Consider the following 24,223-nt stretch of genomic DNA (forward strand, 5'->3'; position numbering starts at 1 on the left):
TTTTTACACCGTGTATTGTCTGCCACACAGTGGTCTTTAGCGAAGCCTTTGTGCTTCTGGAGTCAGAACATAAAATACCATTTTGATAAATAAACTGCGAGTCACATTTTTTGCCTACTCTTTTCACTTCATTCAGAGCATTTTTCATGCCCATTGAATTCCTTGGGAGTTAGTTTCTTCTTGAATATTTTGCTTTGATTATTTAATGAAATTACATAGTTACAAAGAGGCTCTATTCTCCTACACAGCCACAACCAACCAAGTACGGAGTATCCCACTCATACCACATGCCCCCGGGTAAAATCCTTTCTTTTATATCCTGCCTGTGCTATCCTGTAACATTGGCATTCGATTTTATATGGCATATTATCCTGTCAGTTAGCTGTTTACCTGCTTAGCTGGGAGGATATGGTTTTCTAGCTACATTTTAAATTTAGTTTACATAGATGCTAGATAACTAATTGCCATCTTTTTCCAAACATAATAAACAGTATGTATATGAGTGTAGACAGTGAGAATTGTATATGGGTGTCTACTACTGCATTACAAGGCTGGATTCAGGTGGCTGTAATGTGGCCACATTTAAGTGTCTGTATCATGGCCGCAAAAGCCAGACCTCCCACGGATCTACTGTACCGAACTTCAATTTCTATAATAGGGTTCCATGGTGAACCATGGGAAGTCCGGTTATTGCAGCCGCATGAAGGCTTCTGGAACTGTCCTAACAGTATAAGGCTTTGTTTACATGTTGCGGATTTGTCACAGATCTCAACCTTTTGCATTACAAAATCTGCAAAAAAATTAGCAATAAATCCGCGACAAGTGAATTCAAACTAAGAGTTCTTTGGCCATATACACGCCTCAACATTGAAATTGCAACACCAAGAAGGAAAAGTTTTGGAATTGTGGAAATCACAGGATCGATAGACATGTTAATGATATGCAGATGATAAAAAAAAATGGAAACAATATATTCCAAACATCTTGATTTATTTAGTATCGAGTATGAGCGCTACGTGCAGAAATACACACACTTACACGCCTTGGCATGCTATCAATGAGGTTATTAATGGTTTTCTGAGGAATGTTATGCCACGCTGATTGCACTTGGGCACGCAAATCAAAAAGATTGGCTGCTGGCAGCTCCCTTTGCAAAAGCCGACCAATGAAGTCCCCGATGTGCTCGAAGGGGAGACAAGTCCGGAGATGCTGCAGGCCATGGTAGCACGTTTAGGCCATGCAGATTGCTCACAGTAACACGAGCAACATGCGGCCTGGTGTTGTCCTGTTGAAGAACGGCTTCTGGGACACTTTGGAGAAATGACCGTACCACTGGTTCCACGACCAAATCAATGTAACGCCAAGCTGTTAGTGTAGCTGAAATGAATATTAGAGTTGTCCCGCTACAATACATTAAGCCACCCCACACCATAATCCAGGGAATAGTACACGTGTGACATTCCCCTGGGAAGGCCTCTTCATGGCGTTGCCCACGTGGTCTCCAGACCAATATCAGGCTATTATTGCATCCGAGACAAAATCGGGACTCATCACTAAAGAGGATAGTCCTCCATTCCAGCCTCTATTGCCGTCTTGCTGTGGACCATAAAAGCCTTTTCATACGGTAGCATGTGGTCAATGCAACACCTGTAGCTGTACGTCTGGCCCGTAGCTCAACATCGTGCAAATGGCTTCTGATGGTTTGTGTCCACATTGGTTACCGTCCTACGTTTGGGATGTGACGTCCAATTTCACTTGCAGTGCAGAATGGATCACTACGCACCATTCTTCTAATCAGATGATCCATCCGTGCAGAGGTTCGCCTCTGTGTACCTCTTGCTGTCCTTTCTATTCATTATTGTTCTCCCAACCTCCGGAACACGCAACATGGACCAGTTCTGACATCTCGGCCTAGGCGCGTAGCAATCTGCTGGAGTGATAAAACAAGGTCTCTCAGTTCATGTATTCTGTCCCTCTCAGGTTGTGACAAGTGGCGATAACTGGCACGTCGACTAACAGAAGGCATCGCATAATCAACTCACACCACTTGATCAGATTTTTGAGGTTTCATGTGGCTAAAAAACTTTGCTATCAATCTGTCTTATAAGCCTCTCACATGCCACAGGTTGCAGCTAGGTGCTTGAAAATGTGATCATTTGCAGATTTTAGTGACACCTACTACTTCCTCGATTTGCATAACTTTACGGCTTGCCATTCTTGGTGTTGCAATTTCAATTTTGAGGAGCGTAAAAGCAGAATGCCACCAGTGACTGAATACTTTCAGGCACCTTTCAGACTTTTGGGGGAATTTATCAACTTTTCTACACCAGTCTTCTGGCTTAAAAAATTAGCAAAAGGGCTCTTTTGCGCCACCCTCACTACTTTTATGAAAAGGCTATGGCCTCACAAATGGGGTGTGGCCACAGTGGCCCAACAACCATATTATAATTTACACCAGAAAACTGGCTTAAATTGTAGTGGAAATCTATGCTAGATTTCACTCTGTGGGGTGTAGCAAAGTAGGTTCCCTTGCCGAGCCCCGTACCTTGCCTCCCCCAGATCGGAAAAAACTCCCCATCAGACTTTGCATCTTTAAAAGAAGATCTTGGCGAAACTTCCTACACTAACATGCAGTGCATCACCATCACCAGGGGCCTTGAACACGTCATGGACCTCCAAAGAGGTACAATATTGCTTATAATATGCTGCTGCAGAACCTCTTTGAGATTTCCATTGTATCTGCCATTACCTTTTTATATTTGGCACAAATTCAAGTTTGTCAGGTTATGATAAACAAATACCATGTGATTACCAACTCAATGCAAACTAATATCCGATTTTCTGACCCCTCTAGAGATGTAGAAATAAATATGAATTTCTGAGGCGGTTCTATGATTTCACGCTTGAAACATATAGAATGTTTAGAATTCATAGAAAAAAATCACATCATGACATGATCTCTAACTTTTGCATTTTTTCTAGAATTGCTGCAATGTACAGAACTTCATTTTATCCTGAAGCTGGTACTGAAGGCTGGCAACTTTATGAACGCTGTAAGTTGCACGCTCCATACACAGGGTAAACCTTCATACGTGAGGATCACCCATGGCTTCAGACTGTGTTTACATGTCACAGCCAAATCATCTCTTTTGCCAAATTCGCACCAAAAAGCTGTATATTGACTGTAATGTGTGATCACAGCCTTACTGCCAGAAGTCATCACCCATCACTTTTTTCCAGCATGTTAGATTATTATTTTTAGGGTTCGTTTTACAGCTACACGTGTTGTGATGTCTGACAAATTACCCCGTTGACCACTTATTGTAGACTTATTCCAGACACTGCCCATAGACTAGACCAGTTCATGCTCAAGATGGACTAGATATCTGAAAATCAATAGATTACAGAGGTTCTATGAGATTAGAAAAAATGGTCTGTCTTTTTTACAGAAACAACGCCACTCTTGTCCATGAGCTGTGTCTGGTACCACAGCTCGGCCCCTTTTACTACACGGCATTAGGCCTATCGTGAGACAATTACATTGTAAACTCCCATGGATAGTGACCTATGTGACTAAATGCTGAAATCCTTACAGCTTCGAATAAACCTGTGCTATTAAACAGAGCTAACTGAGTATGTTGTCTTTTCTTATTTAGATATGGTTAGTTGTGGGGTGTCTTTCTCACAGTCCATTGCACCTTGTGTTGCTCTTCTTTATTGTGTCACATTGTGTTTTTGCAGGGTGGCTATGCTGGGAATGCAGCTGGTTTTCGTGTGTCATCTCTGCTCAAACTTGCAGACACAAAAGCCAACAAACCTGGGATGAATCTCTTGCATTTCGTAGTGATGGTATGTGAATTATTGTGGTGAACGGAACAAAGGAAAGCTAGGCTTAACCTAGTACGAATACTTACGTTGATTGATACGCATTTTAGTATTTCTGGAAATACTTCATAGAAAGCTGGAATCACTTGGAGGACATTGCTGTAGTTTTCTCTACAGACTTAAAGCAGTTCTAGAAAGTGGATCTTAAGGTGCTCATACACATTAGACACAATTTAGCTGAACCCACCGTTTTTGGTGGTATTGGCCCACAATCTAATGTGTATGATTGCCTCCCGAGATGTCGGGGGGAGAGGCATTTGGCATGTTGGGATTTCAACATCTCCAATCCTTAGTTTAGGCAGGAGATAAGCCACTGCTAGAGGTGTCTGGCATTGCCTTATTCCGCCCTCTTCCCAGCATGCATGTTTATGGTGGAGTTGAGAGAAATAGCTGTTGCTGAACGAGTGTTCATTGACAGTTATGTGTAAGACCACCTCTAGGTTCTATGGCTGCAGGTGGTGGATTTTGTTTGTTTACTGTTATGTTTTTGCATGTCCAGGTAGTAATCTATATAGATGCATTGTTTACACTGATCTCTGTCTACATACTCTGTCCACCTGGGCTGCTTTGTGGATGGATGTAAGGAAACATAGTCCCCAAAATGTAAATTTAATTTAAAAATATCATACAGGGGGCGGAGTTACCGCGCATTGTGATGGACGCTTAACTTAAGGGCTCCTCACTTCACCTCCAGAAACAACAGCTTTTAAGCGGTATACAGCGATAAAACAGCGACAAAATGGTGAGAACCTCTAAAGATAAATACAAAGAATCTCCTGGTCTGGCAAAACAGGGGAAACAACAACCTGAAATGGATAAATTTCTGAGGAAAAAACTCACGGCCCCGGCAAAAATGGCGCTGGAGTGCCAAGCAGAAGAAGCCGGAGATGACGACTCCGATGGAGAAAGCTCGACAACATACTCGGATACGGCAAGAAGTAGAGATACTTTGTCGAGGTCATATTTTAAGAAAGCCCTGACACAGGCGGTCTCACCGATAATGCAAGAATTAGCGGATATCAAAAACGACATCAGACAAATTGGGCACAGAGTGGATGCGTTGGAAGAGGCCCAGTCCTCCATCTTGGAACATAGTGCTGCGATTAATACGACGCTTGCATCACATCAACTCCACATTAATAATACGCACCTGATGATAGAGGATCAAGAAAATCGTAGCAGAAGACGGAATATAAGAATTAGAGGCCTTTCCGAACTGACAACAGGAGAAGAGCTGCAACAGGTGACGAATCAAATTTTTGTGGAACTAGTGGGGCAAGAAAGAGCCGCTACAATGGTGATAGAGCGTGTACACAGAGCTCTGAGACCAAAACCTGCGCTGCATGAACCTCCAAGAGATATAATTTGTGGACTGCTGAGTTTTGTGGATACGGCATGTTTGTTGAAAGCAGCGAGAGAAAAAGGAGACTTTCAGTACGAAGAATCCAAATTATTATTTTTTCAAGATCTTGCTCCTAGTACCCTTGCAAAGAGGAGAATTTTGAAACCTGTCACGGATAAATTGAGAGCTAATAAATTACCTGTGAGATGGCTATATCCGTTCGGGTTAGCTACCATAAAAGATGGACGGCAAATCTCCATTCGAGCTCCAGAAGATTTGACGAAATTCTGGGAGAAGACGGAAATACAACCAATTGACATCCCGTCCTGGCTACCGGCACAGATGGATACAAATTTTCCGGTTCTACCGACACAAGAGGAATGGCAGAGAGCCTCTAGATTGAAGTCTCCAAGGAATAAGAAACAACAAACGTCCGATTTCAGACCTCGAGACACTTGACTTGGACAGAAGGACGTTTTGTGATAATATAATTTTCTCATTATTACAGAAGCGGTGAAATTAGAAGATGCGTGAGTGATGTCAAAATATGTTTTATCTATATCTCACCCATTTTATCTCTTTCCATACTTTTTCAAGATTACGCCATTTTATTTCATGGCATTATATAAATATAAGTGGATGAGAAAATGTAAAATGGCTGTACTAAAATATCCCTGTAGAAAAAAGATGTTGCATTCAGTTTAGCATAAAGAGAGGAGAAGCTGTTCTTTACCGTAAAGATTGTTTAATATGCTACTAAAGATTCTGGAGGGGGAATTTATATCTGGTGGCGCTATGCTTACCCCCCCCTCCTGTTTTTCCTTGCTTTCTTGTTGTTCTAGTGAGGAGAGGCAAACAGTGACCAGGGAGAAGTTCTGTCTCTATATGGTCATTAAAATATGTTTAACTCTATATCTTGACATATTACTAAGCTCAACTAGACAAGGAGAGCAGGATATAGAAGAAGAGTTTGAAAATGTATTTGTATATGAGTTGTTAAGTTTGAACTGTGATCGTGCTTGGATAATACTGCGCCTGTCTCGCAATGAGGTAAATAGATGGCTTCGTGCAAAATAGTATCTTTTAATGTTAAAGGATTGAATATCCCGCAAAAAAGAAGCCAAATATTCAACTTAATGAGACGGGAAGATGCCGATTTGGTCTTCTTGCAGGAAACACACTTTAAAACAAACAAGATCCCTGCAATCCATACCAAAACATATGACAAATGGTATCATTGCACTCATAGTGCGGCCTCTAGAGGCGTTTCAATTGGAATACGAAATACTATACCATTTACCCTGGAAACTTCACAAGTAGATCCATTAGGTAGATATATCTTCATAAAAGGTTCTATTTCCGGAAGGAAAGTAACGTTAGTAAACCTCTATGCACCGAACGTGAGACAGGCGCAATGGTTACTGAAAATTATGCGTTTATTGCAACCCTTTTTCGAGGGTCTAGTAGTATTAGGGGGAGACTTTAACCTGACTTTAGACCCGCTTATGGATTCCTCTTCCAAAGTTTCACCTGTTGCCCATAGAAACTTGAGACGTCTTAAAGTCATGCTAAACAAATTCCAATTAATAGACGTATGGAGACTACAACACCCATCTATGAGAGATTACACCTTCTACTCTAACCCACACGATTCGTACCATCGCTTAGATTATCTGTTTCTACCTAAACAATATTTACCCCAAATATGTGCTTCCACAATTGGGAACATTACGGTCTCCGATCATGCCCCGATTTCTGTTAAGATAACTTTGACAGAATTACCTGTCAGGGAGTGGAATTGGAGATTAAACGACACACTATTAGAAAATAATACAGATGTAGCTTCAATTGAAAGTAAAATGAAAGAATTCTTTGCTTTTAATGATGATCCTCTCATATCTAGACCTGTATTATGGGAGACACATAAGGCGTTTGTGAGAGGAGAATTAATAGCCTTGGGCTCGAGAGTAAAGAAACAGAGATCTCAACTAATAAACGAAGTGTTAAACCAAATCTCCTACTTAGAAGCAGTACATAAGAAATCGCAATTGAAAGCTAATCAGATAGAACTACAGAACCTCAGACAAAAATTGAAGAATATATTGAATGTAAGAACAGCGAAATCCCTGCAGCTACTAAAATATAAAACATATGCACACGGAGATAAGGGAAATAAAATGATGTCAAATCTTATTAAACAGCAGAGAAGGAAAACATTTATATCAACTATACGAGACAACGTAAATAAGAAAGTCACAAAGACAGCCCAAATAGCTCAAGAATTCAGGAAATATTATGAAGGGCTATATAACCTAGATACAAGTGAACAAAATAAGGAAGATTCTAGGGCTAATTTGGTAGGGAATTTTTTGAAATCAATTGAGACCCCATCCTTAACAGAAGAGGAAAAATCTTCGTTAATTGCACCATTCACTTTAGAGGAAATAGAAAAATGCCTGAGCTCAATTCCAAATGGGAAAAGTCCCGGACCAGATGGTCTCCCGATAATCTACTTTAAAAAATTTAAACAAACCCTATTACCTTATTTTATGTCGGTATGTAATGATGTTTTGAAAGGAACGCAATTCCCAATGCAAACATTAGCAGCAAATATCACAATAATCCCTAAGGAGGGGAGGGACCTGGAAAGATGCGGTAATTATAGACCCATCTCACTGTTAAATACAGATTTAAAATGGTGGGCAAAAATATTAGCGACAAGAATAAGTTTCTTTCTGGCCAAACTGATAGGAGTGGAACAAGTGGGATTTGTGCCTGGACGAGAAGGGAAGTTCAACACTACTAGAACCATTCAAGCCTTGTTCTATGCAAAACAACATAAAATTCCGCTAATGCTTCTCGGCACGGATGCAGAAAAAGCATTTGACCGGATCGACTGGCCTTATTTAAAAGCGGTTCTACACAAATTTGGCTTCCCGCAACAATTTATTGATGCAATCTTCTCCTTATATAAGAACCCCTCAGCAAGAATACAAGTGAATGGCGTTTTTTCAGCCCCCTTCCCTATTGGAAATGGAACACGCCAAGGATGTCCATTATCCCCTACCTTGTTCATACTGGTAATGGAAACTTTATTATTAAAAATAAGACAAACTTCTAAAATTAAGGGACTTCAAGTAGGGAATTTTGAACATAAAACAGCTGCCTTTGCTGACGATTTACTAATTTATATAACTAATCCCCTAGAAGCGCTTCCAAACATTTTACGGATCTTTGAAGAATTTGGTCAAGTATCTAACTTTAAAATCAATTATGACAAATCAGAAGCGCTTAATGTATCACTACCACATAATTTATTTCTAGCGGTCAGTACAAAGTCTCCCTTTAAATGGCCAAAGTCTGAACTAAAATATTTAGGTTTAAAAATTACAGCGAACCCAAACATGCTGTTTGATAGAAATTATAATCCAATATACTACAAAATTAAAAATTTTTTGGCAAAACTGAAAATACCATTTATGACAATGCTAGGTAGGAAAAACCTGATTAAAGCCTTTGTCATACCTCAAATTCTTTACATTTTACAATCCTTGCCCATTGATGTACCAAAGTATTACTTTTCTAGATTTAAAAGATTATTCATGGAGTTCTTATGGAATAAAAAACGCCCTAGAATTGCATACGCACAATTAATAAGGAAAAAAGGAGAAGGGGGGTTGTCATTCCCGGATCTAAATACTTATTATAGAGCTATACAACTAGGGAGATGGACACAGTTAACAAACAAAAATATATCTCTGCCACATGTTGATATAGAAAGAAATTCTTTAGGTAATAACATGGTATCTTATTTGTGGGTAAAGTCACAATTACCCCCCAGAACAGTGATTCAGAGTGACATGACTAGGGGACTAATTAAGACATGTCAAACTTCCTCGGCCTTACATCTACAGGAGAATATGTACTCAACTCTGATGCCTTTATCTATAGCACCATGTGTAGTCGACAAAAACTGCTCTCGGATTCCAGAGACATGGTCACAGCTGCACCCCATAAAAATAGCGAGGCTCTTCGAACAAACAGAGCTACCATCTTTAAAGCAATTACACAGAGAATTACACATACCGCAACCCAATGATATACAAACACTGGATTTTACACACACATGTCAGAAGTTGAAGTCGTTAGCAAAAGAGAGAAAATCAGAACCGACTTGGTTAGAAAATTATATACTGTTCCCCACAACTCCCAAAAAATCTATTTCCAAAATATATAAAGAACTAATAACTAATATGACAAATAATGTTCCGAATTTTGTGTATGCTTGGGAGAAAGAATTTGACTGTAGATTCTCTGAAAAAGAGAGATCTATTATACTGAGACACTCCCACGGTTTTTCGAGATGCATGAGAGTACAGGAAAATTCATATAAAATACTCACACGGTGGTACAGAACACCTGAATTCTTACACAGTATATCAGTCTTATCAGTGAACACATGCTGGAGATGTAATAAAGAAATAGGTAATATGTCACATATTTGGTGGTTATGTGCGAAAATTCAAGATTTTTGGAAAGAAGTGGAAACTTTAATCAGAGATGTGTGCTCGATCTCAATAAACCTCACGAAAGAATTAGTGTTGCTTTGGTTACCTATTAAAGATTTCTCGCCTTCAACAAAAAATCTACCCACTTATTTAATATCTGCAGCAAAGTTACTGATCCCAGCTCAATGGAAAAAGACACTCCCTCCTACTAGAGCGCAACTTTTGATTAAAGTACACCAGATCTGCAGGTTGGAAGAATTAGCTGCGTGGGAAAACAAAAATAGAAGTTCCTTCTTAAATATATGGCGGCCCTGGATAGATTATAGGGACAAATTGTAGAAATAAAGTTTGGAAATATGAAAGGACACAAAGAGGCAAATAGTAAACATAGATAGAAGATAGGAAATAGAGCTTTATTTGCTTATTAACATTGCAATCTGGTCCGTAAATAAATAAACAAATGATATCTGCGGTTTATATCTGAGACATGATCACAGTGGTTCACATGTTCTTTGTTTCTTTTAATGTATGTATGTCCGTTCATTATTTGTCCCGAACACTAGTAGACACAAGCTTGGTCATGAAAAGAAACACATTATTTACGCGAACATAGTATGTAAATTGGCATGAGATGATAAGATGTGATGGCTCACTGATAAACAGTGTTAATGTACTATGTAACTCAAGAAAACATGTAAAACAATATGTATTAAAATGTTATATATGTCTACTTTCAATAAAAAGAGTTTATACAAAAAAAAAATATCATACAAAACATTAAAAAATCATAAATGATTGAATTGGCTATATATATGAATATTTACAGCAGTTATACACAACAGTCTGAACTGAGCTATTGTGTTACACAGCAACTTCCCTTACCTGTAAAGGGGACCTGCCACAATAAATGACCGTGCCACATGGTGGGATGACCTGCCTGCTGGTTCAGGTTGTCCCACCTATGGCATCAAATCAACTTAAAGTCAAATACATCATGACAGTTGCAGTGTATTGAATATTGTGGTAAAATGCAATTCTATGGGGGGCACTATCGTAAAGTGGTAGCATTTATTCTAAGGAAAATTTTATTTTTGGATTGGTTTGGGATTCCAAAGGGAAGCTATTTATAAGCAGGATCCAGTTATTTGTATTTTAGCCAAGAATCATCCTGCTATGATACAATATCCAAGTCGATATTGTATGAACCATAACATCTAAAAATACCCTGAGAATGGAGATTCAGGTGTCCGAGGTTTGTAAGATGATTATATCATTGATTGAATCTTAATAATGTTATCTTCTATAGAGGTCAAAAATCTGGGGAAACCTAGAAATAGAAGCAAACCCAGTAGCAAACATCTAAGTACACCATTAATTACACATAAAAAAGGATGATAACAGTCTCACTAGAATACAATACAAGTATTTAGCCGTTGTAGCAAGCAAAATAAGCAAATCATTGGAACATAACATTCCCAAAAATGACCTTTATGTAACCGAAGATGCCATTCTATGTAGAACCCTGTACGGCAATATAAACTAAGAAGTGTTCAGCATTGCTACTTGACCTATAGTATATCAAAACACAGAAAGAAGAGAGCTTATAGCCAGGAATATATATCAAACATACAAATTTTATTAACATATACAGACAGACAGTCATATAAAAATATATGTATATAATACAATATATACATATGCCTATCGACAGCGGCAAATCCGCAAGCAAATCTGCACAATTTGTTGCGCACATTTTCACAGCAAATCTGGTACGTGTGGACCTACCCTAAATGTTCATAGCTTTGGAATGAGATGTTCGACATCACATGTATGTGATGTTTGGGTGTTTACATACTATAGGTCAATATATGCACTTCAAAACGCATTAGTACTGCGGGCTAGGTCTAAATGGAAGACCGACCTCCCATATATGATCAAATAGGCAACTCCATTTAAGTATATCAAAACACAGAAAGAAGATAGCTTATAGCCAGGAATATATATCAACCGTACAAATTTTATTAACATATACAGACAGACATGCATATAAAAATATATGTATATAATACAATATAATGTAAGGACAAGACTCTAGTAAAAAGGTTCAAGGAGAAGATATCGGCATTATTGGTGTACAAGCTGGGTTGGCTGTATTGTCACAAAGACAAATCCTCTCAGGTATACTAAGGAAATCCCTCATAGAAAGTAGTAGAGTTATATGAACTCAATAAAAAGTAACAGAGTTACATAGACTCCATTATTAGGTATAGCACACAAGATGCTTCCCCCTGAGGAAGCAATATAATAGCGAAACGCGCGTTGGGGCTTTTGTGCTGGAGCACCTATCGGACTGCAACTCTAACAAATTATGGGTAAGCCTTTGTCCAATGTATCCTCTCAAGAAAATAACCTGATTAAGATAACTGGAATCCCCTTGTTTGTGTGCTATACCTAATAATGGAGTCTATGTAACTCTGTTACTTTTTATTGAGTTCATATAACTCTACTACTTTCTATATGAGGGATTTCCTTAGTATACCTGAGAGGATTTGTCTTTGTGACAATACAGCCAACCCAGCTTGTACACCAATAATGCCGATATCTGCTCCTTGAACCTTTTTACTAGAGTCTTGTCCTTACATTATATTGTATTATATACATATATTTTTATATGCATGTCTGTCTGTATATGTTAATAAAATTTGTACGGTTGATATATATTCCTGGCTATAAGCTATCTTCTTTCTGTGTTTTGATATACTTAAATGGAGTTGCCTATTTGATCATATATGGGAGGTCGGTCTTCCATTTAGACCTAGCCCGCAGTACTAATGCGTTTTGAAGTGCATATATTGACCTATAGTATGTAAACACCCAAACATCACATACATGTGATGTCGAACATCTCATTCCAAAGCTATGAACATTTAGGGTAGGTCCACACGTACCAGATTTGCTGTGAAAATGTGCGCAACAAATTGTGCAGATTTGCTTGCGGATTTGCCGCTGTCGATAGGCTCAAATGTTCTGCTGCTTTCTTGGTAACGATAGCCTGGTCCCTCGCCAGTCTCTGTACCTGGCCTCCAGCAATGACGTCATCACTGGAGGGCAGGAAATAAAGACTGGCAGGGTTCCAAGCTAGCATTGCCAGGGGACCGTCAAAATATTGGGATGGTGAGTATAGTGTCTTTTTTTATTTACATTTTTTATTTTCCAATTGGTCAAACCTGCGGATTTTGCTACGGATCCACGGGTAATACGCAAAAAAATCCGCAACAAATTATATTTGTTGCGGATTTGTACTACTGTAAGAAAAATACATGCAATTACCACAGGTCAATTTTTACGCAGAAATTTTACACAGGTTTGGATGACATTTGTTAAAATCTTATGCATCTTGCTGCCACTGTATTCCACAGTGGATGTTTCACCTAAAATCTAGACAGAAAATCTGCAGCAATTCCGGCACGTGTGAACGTGGCCTAAAGGGGTTGTCTCATAATGACAACCCTTGTGCGTATGAGCCAGAATGGAGAGCAGCTCTGTAAGAGTGGACCTGGCCTACAGCCATCCATTTGAAGAAACGCTGTTTAATGTTACATTTACATGAATGGGCGGACGTGGCTTTCCCTGGCGAATACAGCGGATGGTCTGTGGTTATAGAAGCTGGGTCTGCGGCAATTACCTTATTTTTATAAAAGCGAGAAAACCTATTTAGTGTTGGGTTCATCTCACCTTTTCTGCTGTAACAGCTTTCATTCTTTTGAGTAGGATTTTTACTAAACAATGGAAAATGGCAGCAGGACTTTACCCATCCAGCCACAAGAGCATTAGAAAGAGTGAGCACAATGCTGGGCAATAAGTCCTGCCTAGATTTCTAAATCATCCCAAAAGTGTTTGATGGGTTTGAGGTGAGTGAGGTACATCACAGGCACATTATTACTACACCAAACCCGCCAAACTAATTTTAGGAGTCTTAACTTTGTGCATGTGAGCATTACAATACTGCAATGAGAAAGAGTGAGGTCCTATACTGTATATTGGAGTCTATGAGACAGAGCCCACACTCTGTCTGCTCTTCTTCATTGTATGCAAAATGGCCATTGGGCAGTTCATGCTGTGTTTTTAGGAGGACATTCAGATAAAGAGTCATATAATGAAATTATCCCGCTTGGTGAGCCCTGCTACATAGAATTGTTTTTAATGTAACTAAGGTGCACCCCATTGGAAGTACAAGACCCAGCCCAAAAGAAAGAGAGCAGTCCTAGACTATTATTACTCCACCAAACTTTACAGTTGGGCAGGAAACGTTCACCCTCCAAACCCAGATTGCCGTGTGGTGAAACATGACAGAGAATATGTTTCCACGGCTAAAGAGTCTAGTGGCGGGGTGCTGCAGGAAAATCTTGGTATTGCACATGGTTAGCTGAGGCTTGTGCGCGACTGCGCTACCATAAGGGTATGTGCACACGACCTCTTTTCAGACGTAATGGAGGCGTTTTACGCCTCGAATTACGCCTGAAAAGACGGCTCCAATACGTCTTCCAACATCTGCCCATTGCTTGCAATGGGTCTTACGATGTTCTGTGCAGACAAGCTGTCATTTTACGCATCGCTGTCAAAATACAGCTCGTCAAAAGAAGCGCAGGACACTTCTTGGGACATTTTGGAGCCGTTTTCTAATAGACTCCAATAAAAACAGCTCCAAAAATGGCTGTAAAAAACCGCAGCGAAAAACGCGAGTTGCTCAAAAAACAGCTCCGTATTTTCAGACGCATTTTGTTAATCGTGTGAACATACCCTAACACATTTTATCAGGCAAATTCAAGTCTTCAGTTTAACCCATTCTAAGGCCTCATAAACGCAGCATAGAGGCTGTAGATCGGCTCACAGTCCTGTGCAGCCCCATACTACGTGTGCTGACATGTAATGCTCTATCAGGTGGAATATGTGCGGAGCTATTCTCCACTAGAAGTATTGCTGAAAAGCTCCGTACATAGGACATTCCCATAGAAAACCCTCTGTAAGGCCTTATTCACACGGACATGTCCGTTTTGCGCACGCAAAAAATGCTGCGTTGTGCGCGCGCAAAAGGTCCGTGTGCCATCAGCATATGGTGCACGGCTGCGTGATTTTCACGCAGCCAGCATCATGATGACACTCTGGTTTTATGTTTTTCATTCATTTATTTTCATTCATTTATTTTCCTACTGCAGCACCCATTGACTTCAATGGGTGTGTGCTGTGCGAAACACGGCCAAATATAGGACATGTCGTGAGTTTTACGCAGCGCACCTTTCGCTGCGTGAAATTCACTGACAGTCTGAACGGCCCCATTCATTAACATAGGTCTGTGCGACGCGAACACGTTCGTGTGAATAAGGCCTAAGACTCAGTATGAAATTGAAGACATACAGAGGCATAGAGTAGAGGCCTCTTGCACTTCCATGGGTGCCCTATTACGACTCCGTACAAAACAGAGCTGTAATATGGCCATGTGCATTAAGCATAAAGCTGATATTTGTTTATTACACTTACATGACTATATGCATTTATACACCTGTTCGCAAAAAGTAGAGATGAAATAGCCAAACCTACTAATTAAAATAGGTATCCACTTACTTTTGGCCATGTAGTGTAATAGTATTTTATTTTAGAGGGAAAATATTCTTCTGAGAAACTTAGTAAGAAACAGGAATTAGTCTGTACGTCATAAACGAATAATATTACATTACAGGCCTCTTGCATTGTTTGTGCTGTGGTTTTAGCTTCAGATAATATTTTCTTTCTAATTTTCTCTTTGTTTTTAAAGGAAGTCCAAAAAAAGGATCCAAGATTTCTTTCATTTGCAGACAAACTACAGCATGTTCACAGGGCCAGCAAGTAAGTCAAAATCCGTACAATGCGGAGTCTATAAAGAGTCTCGTACATTTTATTTTATTTGTTCTTAGAAATGTTCTTGAAAATTTAATGTGTTTGCTCTAACGTCTACCCATGTGTATATCTAGTCACATATTTTTGAAGTTCTATGTTGGATTGTAAATTGGATATCTGTTTTAGGCGGAATTCACACCTGCTGTTTTTAATGCCATCTTTTGCCATCTTGTTTTATGCCACAGTTGTACATATTGGGTCAGATTTATGAATCAATTGAGACAGAATTTTGGTGCACATGTCGTGTGTCACATTTATAAGGTGTTTTAGACACTTTTTACATCTCGTCCGAAAAGGAAAAGGAGGCGTGGCTTAATATGTGCCAACATTTTGGCGCAAAAAAGTGGTTTAAAGTAAGAACACCAAGAGGGAGTACTAAGCTAGAAAGAAGTGCATGAGCATGAGCCACTGTGATAAATTTGGTGCATCTAGTCTAATTCTAAACTGTCTAAATTTAAGAGTGTTAGTAAATCTGCCCCTTTGATTTAAAAGAGGGGAATCCCTTTCTGCGAATTAAAGCAGATCGCTGTATTGCATTAGCTAAACATGAGAGCCATGCCCATTGACTTCATTTGTCCTCTTCTATTGTTATGTTTTTTTGCCGTGAGACTGATACTTCACCCATAGTCATCTTGTTTTATAGGGACCTTCAATCTGAAATTATACTTCTCACATGAGATAATCCCTTTAATGTTTTTTTTATCCCCAGGGGGAAGCAGCGATCTGTTACTTTTTTTTACATTTATTGATATTCTAGCTCAGATTACAAAAATCTGCTCCATTAATTGCACACACAGCCTAAAAAAATCTGATAGTAAACTATCCTGAAAATCCAGATGGTGAAATTTGCCAAGGATTTGACCTTAGAATTCACCCTTTGCATTTCAATAGATTCAATTCACTGTAAAATTCTTCTGGTAGGGGTGAATTTTAAAAATAAGATTCCATGTCAGAAAATATGCAACAAATATTCTGTAAGTGAACTCAATCTATATACACTATTTTGTTAAAAGTATGAGGACACCCATTCTAATTATTGAGTTCAATGTGTTTCAGCCACACCCATTGCAAACAGGTGCATAAAATCAAGCACACAGCCATGCAATGCAACCTCATAGACAAACATTGGTAGTAGTGTGGGTCATACGGAAGAGCTCAGTGACTTTAAACATGGTACCGTCATAGGATGCCACCATCGTCATAAGGCTGTTTGTGACATTTCTGATCTGCTAGATCTACCCCGTCAACTGTAAGTGCTACTATTGTGAAATGGAAGTGTCTAGGAGTAACAAATGCTCGGACACAAAGCACTAGACCATGGAAACTCACATAGCGGAGCTGGCAAGTGCTAAAGCATGTGGCACGTAAGAATCGTCTATCCTCTGTTGCATCACTCGCTACAGAGTTTCAAACTGCACCTGGAAGTAACATCGCTAGCTATCTCAAAGACTCCACAAGTCTAATCAGAGGCCTACAGTCTTCTATATTTGGAAGGTAAATTATACCCTGATGACCCAATTTTTTCTAGAAAACAATGACACGCTATTAAAGAGGCAAAATGCATTTTTACTGGAAGGTTTAAATTTCATTCTTACTCATAACATTTTCAAATATAATTCCAAACTATACAAACAAAAAACAAGTACGGCAATGGGGACACGAGTAGCCCCCAGCTACTCAAATTTGCTTATGGGGCATCTTGAATCCCAAAATATAGAGAACAATCACTTGTATGGAAACAACATAGTTTACTACCGTAGATACATTGATGATCTCTTCATATCGTCTGGTACCTGTGAGGAAGGTAATTGCTTTGTAAACATTTTAAATAATAACACATGGGGAATACAATTCACCCCGAACATATCCAAAGAAAACATTATATTTTTAGATTGGGAAATCAGTCATTTACATAACAAATTCACCACAAAAACTCATTTTAAAGATGTGGACAAAAATAGCTTCTTGAATTTTAATAGTGCCCACTATAAAAGATGGACCACAAATATCCCACACAGCCAATACAGAAGAATCAGAAAAAATTGTTTGTCAACAGAAATCTACAGAGATCAATCAACAATTCTTAAAGAAAGATTTAAAGAAAAAGGCTACCCATTAAACCTCATCAAACATGCATATCAAAAAAACGCAGCCACTCCGCAAGAAATATGTCTCATAGAAAAAGATCAGTCAAAACATATTAAAGAAGCCCCGCTTAAAGATTACGCCAGCAATTTTTCAACAACTTATAACCGTGATCATAACACCATCCGAGGCTCTCTAAACAAACATTGGGGTATCCTTCAGAGCGACCCAATTCTGAAAAAGATTATTCCACTTAAACCGGGTATTACATTCCGCCGGGGGAGAACGATTAAAAACATACTGGCACCCAGTAGACTTAAGGGCTAGAACTTCTATTCCCACCTCTACCCTTTTCCCGAAGCCTATAGGCATTTTCAGATGTGACAAAAAAAACTGCTTATGCTGTCAAAGCATAAATGCAGGAAGGTAATATACATGATCGAATGTGAATGTGGATTACAGTACATAGGGAGAACTACACAGAAGCCACAAAGTAGGCTCAATGGTCATCATTTCAACACCAAAAAAGGATTTTTAAAACACAGCTTATCAAGGCATCTGCTACAAAATCACCAATCCAATTTTAAAAATATAAACATTTCTCCAGTCGAACAGATAGATTCAAAAATACATAATAGAATATCAACCCTGAATAAGCGTGAATCCTTTTGGATTTTTAAATTTGAATCTCTGAGCCCAAATGGACTCAACGAGAAAATGGACTCCGTTTAAACTAATAAAGAAATCAATAATAAGCTCTTCAAATAATGGAATATAAAAATAGGAGCATTCATGGAGAAAATAAGAAATCTATGAATGCTTAGAAGGAAAACAAACTATGGATTAAAAAACTACTAGATATATAGATTCCGTTCCCAAAGAAAGCAATACAGCATTGTTTATTGAGCAAATCTTCAAAGGAGGGTACATTTACTAAAGCTCATTTGCAAAGATAAATTGAGAAACTAAAAATAGAAATCAAAATCAGCATGCTGTCTGGTTTTCGGCGATCCGGGGTTTGTTTGAGGTTGGGTCGGCGGGATGGGTGACAGATCCATTCCAACAGTGATATAGATAGAACACAATTAGACTGTAATGACAGGGTAGGGAGACAGACAGGTGAGCCCTAATCTACCCGCCACTCAGTCCCTGCCTACTTGCAACGACCGGTCCTAAGCGACGGGGTACAACTGGGCGACGGTCCCTACGCTCAGTAAGTGCAAGACAGACAAACAGACAAGGGTACACAGAAGCTAGGGAAACGGGGCAGCTGCCCACGGAGACACCGTGAGCAACAAGAGTAGTGAACGAGCCGAGTCAAACCATTTGAGAACGAAGTACAAAACGCTCAGCAGGAGAGTGGTCAGAAAGCCAAGGTCAATAACAAGCAGGGGGTGAGTAGTACAAGCAGCAGCAAGCCAGGAAACAAGCATAGAATCACAGGCAAAGGAGGAACAGGAAAGGCAGGTATAAATAGACAGTGGGCGGGAGCTAGCTCCATCTGGCCAGGCTGTGATAGGCTCTCCCACTCCTAAGCCTGCCATCCTGAGTGGTGGAAGATGGAGTCAGTCTCACAGACATAGGAGCAGGTGCAGACTGATTGCCCACGGGCGTCGACACAGAAGCTGTGTCTGGCAAATCCTTTACATAGACAATCTACCTGTAAAGGATCTGCCAGACACAGCTTCTGTGTCGACGCCCGTGGTTAATCAGTCTGCATCTGCTCATAGGTCTCATAGAGTGACTCGATCTGCTACCACTCAGGCTGGTAGGCTGAGGAGTGGGAGAACCTATCACAGCCTGGCCAGACGGAGCTAGCTCCCGCCCTCGGTCTATTTATATCTTCATTTCCTGCTCTTCCTTTTGCCTGTGACTCTGTCTGGTTTCCTGGCTCTGCTGTTCCTGCTAGTACTATTGACCTCTGCTTCAAATTGACCCTGGCTTTACTGACTACTCTCCTGCTCTGCGTTTGGTACCTCGTACACTCCTGGTTTGACTTGGCTCGTTCACTACTCTTGCTGCTCACGGTGTTGCCGTGGGCAACTGTCCCATTTCCCTTAGATTCTGTGTACCCTTGTCTGTTTGTCTGTCGTGCACTTATTGAGTGTAGGGACCGTCGCCCAGTTGTACGCCGTCGCCTAGGACGGGCCGTGCAAGTAGGCAGGGACTGAGTGGTGGGTAGATTAGGGCTCACCTGTCTGTCTCCCTACCCCGACATTACACTACCGTAGCATAAAGTATCTCTGATATAGAAATACGAGCATTATATTATCGTAAAAATCCACACATGATCACATTATATATAAAGAAAAGAGAGGTATGAATCAGAGAAAAAAAAAATATTTTTATAAAAACAGTAGAACCTTCAGTCCGCTTCGTTCTCTTATGTTCAGAAATACAATTCAAAATAAATAGATACTGATAATAAAATTTGTTAAACCTACATTTTATAGGGGAAAAAATAGATTTTCATTTTCACGGCCTACTTCCAGTCATTTCTGGGATCACTTGTGGGGGGTTTCCATTGCTTTGGCCCTTTAGGGGCTTTGCAAATGCGACATGGCCTCCGCAAACCATTCCAGCTAAAGTTGTACTCCAAAAGTCAAATCGCACTCCTTCCCTTCTGAGCCCCGCCATATGTCCAAACAGCCGTTTATGACTACATATGCTGTACTTGGGAGAAATTGTTTTACAAACGTTGGGGTGCTTTTTCTCCTTTAGGAAATTAAAAAATTCAACGTTTTATTTGGAAAAATGTAATTTTTCATTTTCACAGCCCAATTCTAATAAAATCTATGAAACACAGCTAGATAAATTCCTTGTGGTGTGTTTCCAAAATGGGGTATTTTTGGGGGTGTTTCCTTTGTTTTGGTACCACAAGACCTCTTCAAACCTCACATGGTTCCTAAAATATAATCCAATAAAAAGAAGGCCCTAAAATCCATTAGGTGCTTCTGAGGCCTGTGCTTCAGTCCATTACCACACTAGGGCCGCATGTGGGATATTTATAAAAACGGCAGAATCTGGGTAATACATTTTTAGTTGTATTTCTCTCATAAAACCATCTGTATTACAGATTTTTTTTTATTAAAAATGAATTTCTGATTCAAAATAAAAAAATTACAAAAAAACAATGAATTTCTTGAAAAAAAAAATGAAATTTGTAAATTTCACCTCCACCGTGCATCAATTCCTATGAAACGCCTAAAGGGTTAAGAAACTTTCTAAATGCTGATTTAAACACTTTGAGGGTTGCAGTTTTTAAAATGGGGTGATTTATGGGGGTTTGTAAAGTATGCGCCCCTCAAACCCACTTCAGAACTGAACTGGTCCCTGAAAAAATAGCCTTTTGAAATTTTCTTGAAAATGTGAGAAATTGCTGCTAAAATTATAAGCCTTGTAACGTCCTAGAAAAATAAAAGGATGTTCAAAAAATTATTCCAATCTACAGTAAACATATGGGAAATGTTAACCAGTAACTATTTTGTGTGGTATTACTATCTGTTTTTACAAGCAGATGCATTTAAATTTCTAAAAATGCTAATTTTGCAATTTTTTGCTACATTTTGGTGTTTTTCCACAATTAAATACTGAATGACCAAATTTTACTACTAACATAAAGTCCAATGTGTCACAAGAATACCATCTCAGAATCGCTTGGATAGGTAAAAGCATTCCAAAGTTATTACCACATAAAGTGACACGTCAGATTTGAAAAATTAGGCTCTATCAGGAAGGTCAAAACTGGCCGCAGCGTGAAGAAACAAACACTGCAGCAAAAAGTGCAACTGCCTGCGTAAGCTGAGTTGCCGTTTTTGGCACATTTTCTTTAAGAGGACCTGTCTGCTCTCCTGACATTTCTGTTTTAGTCAAAATTTACAATCCCCATAAAATAAAAATTCTGGAGCACCTCTTCTTAGAACTCTGCATGGTACCGTTCCTCCAGGAAATGTATGAATAAACTGATAACTGGGTGTTAACATTTTCTTTCCCAAAGGGGCATTTCCCTGTACAGTCTGACACTCCAATATGTTTTACCTAAATTGCTTCTTTTACGAGCAAGTGATTTAGGTAATAGGGGAGAGTAGGTGTAGTGACTGCAAATTCCCAGAGGCTACTTCTCCTGGTGCCATAAGTAGATTACAGCCACTGTTAACAGAGCCTGTGTTTTGTCAATGTATAGAGCAGAGGCACTGTTGTGATATTCTGCTGACAGTAATGTGCAGATCACTACCACTGGGAATCTAAATTTCCTGCGCCTGCTTCAACTTGTAAAGGAAGAAAATCAGGTAATAGATGCATATTAAGGGTATGTGCACACACACTAATTACGTCCGTAATTGACGGACATATTTCGGCCGCAAGTCCCGGACCGAACACAGTGCAGGGAGCCGGGCTCCTAGCATCATAGTTATGTACGATGCTAGGAGTCCCTGCCTCGCTGCAAGACAACTGTCTCGTACTGAAAACATGATTACAGTACGAGACAGTTGTCCTGCAGCAAGGCAGGGACTCCTAGCATCGTACATAAGTATGATGCTAGGAGCCCGGCTCCCTGCACTGTGTTCGGTCCGGGACTTGCGGCCGAAATACGTCCGTCATTTACGGACGTAATTAGTGTGTGTGCACATACCCTTAGTGTATAGCTAATAATACACTTCCATAATATACAAGGGAAGATTCACCCAACCAGATCTCAGGTAAATAAGGGATGGAATATTGTTCTACTTCTACATAAAAACTGGATTTTCTTAATTTGCCTGGAGATTCACTTTAAATGGGGTTTCCTGTGTTTAAAAATTGCATGCAGATGGTTTAACTGCAGCACGATTTATCACTTACTAATGTAATATCTGTAGCTGAAAAGCCTCTATAAGCCAGTCTTACATGCAGTCACATGACCATGCTCCGCGTGTTTATCACCTGCTTGTGTAAAGTTCCTTACTCTGAACACGTGGTTATCTCCACTCTCTCCCCTCATTATAGTACAGAACATCATACTTAAAGAGGCTCTGTCACCAGATTTTGCAACCCCTATCTCCTATTGCAGCAGATCGGCGCTGCAATGGAGATAAGAGTAACTTTTTTTTTTTTTTTAAACTAGCATTTTTGGCCAAGTTATGACCATTTTTATATTTATGTAAATGAGGCTTTCTAAAGTACAACTGGGCGTGTTTAAAGTAAAAGTACAACTGGGCGTGTATTGTGTTCGTTACATCGGGGCGTTTTTACTTCTTTTACTAGCTGGGCGTTGTGTATAGAAGTATCATCCACTTCTCTTCAGAACGCCCAGCTTCTGGCAGTGCAGACACACAGCGTGTTCTCGAGAGATCACGCTGTGACGTCACTCACTTCCTGCCCCAGGTCCTGCATCGTGTCGGACACATCGGCACCAGAGGCTACATTTGATTCTGCAGCAGCATCGGCGTTTGCAGGTAAGTCGATGTAGCTACTTACCTGCAAACGCCGATGCTGCTGCAGAATCAACTGTAGCCTCTGGTGCCGATGTGTCCTCGCTCGTCCGTCACGATGCAGGACTTGGGGCAGGAAGTGACGTCACAGCGTGATCTCTCGAGAACACGCTGTGTGTCTGCACTGCCAGAAGCTGGGCGTTGTGTAGAGAAGTGGATGATACTTCTATACACAACGCCCAGCTAGTAAAAGAAGTAAAAACGCCCCGATGTAACGAACACAATACACGCCCAGTTGTACTTTTACTTTAAACACGCCCAGTTGTACTTTAGAAAGCCTCATTTACATAAATATAAAAATGCTCATAACTTGGCCAAAAATGCTCGTTTAAAAAAAAAAAAAAACGTTACTCTTATCTACATTGCAGCTCCGATCTGCTGCAATAGCAGATAGGGGTTGCAAAATCTGGTGACAGAGCCTCTTTAACATGCCTCTTATTCCCACTGCTCCCTGCTCTCCCCCTTTCTCTCTGTATCTGGAGGAATCGTGTTTCACACGCTGGGAAGCAGATCTTGCAGAGCTGTTTCTCAGTAGCAGACAATGAGTAATTACAGCACTACCTTACACCTTCTAGTAGAGGGGCATACAGACAGCTGTAAATATAGGCAATGTCTGTGAGATGGGAGACAATTAATGGGAACAGTAATTCTTTACATGGTAATCCCGTCTACAACTAGCCGTAACAAAATTAAAACAATAGTGCTGCACAGATACGGGCAAAGGAATGAAAATACAAAATACTACTTCTGAGCCACAGTGGCATCATCTGGTGACTATTCAGACACATATAGGTACTTTTCGTTGTTTTTCATATGCTTGGAAAAACCCTTTAAGGAAACTCTCGTACATTGACATAACTCCCGCTTGTATTCACATGATCTGTTTCAGATGAGCCAACCTGCATCCTTCTAATCTAATATCAGGACTGATTTTACCCATACTTCTTTCCACATATGTTGCTATGTTTCCACGGTTCACTTTCTCGGTCTCTATTTCA

The 24,223-nt window shown here is 39.8% G+C and overlaps 1 protein-coding gene across 1 annotated transcript in view; it reads left to right on the plus strand.

Annotated features, from left to right (window-relative positions):
- The window catches only part of LOC142658699 (uncharacterized), an 86,637-nt gene that overhangs the window by 47,492 nt on the left and 14,922 nt on the right, over positions 1-24,223 (plus strand). The window contains exons 7-9 of the mRNA XM_075834302.1: positions 2,983-3,053; positions 3,742-3,849; positions 15,548-15,618. Of these exons, the coding sequence (XP_075690417.1) occupies positions 2,983-3,053; positions 3,742-3,849; positions 15,548-15,618 (250 nt within the window). The remainder of the gene's footprint in view (positions 1-2,982; positions 3,054-3,741; positions 3,850-15,547; positions 15,619-24,223) is intronic.

This window comes from Rhinoderma darwinii, chromosome 8 (assembly GCF_050947455.1).
Source record: "Rhinoderma darwinii isolate aRhiDar2 chromosome 8, aRhiDar2.hap1, whole genome shotgun sequence".
Taxonomy (NCBI): Eukaryota; Metazoa; Chordata; class Amphibia; order Anura; family Rhinodermatidae; genus Rhinoderma; species Rhinoderma darwinii.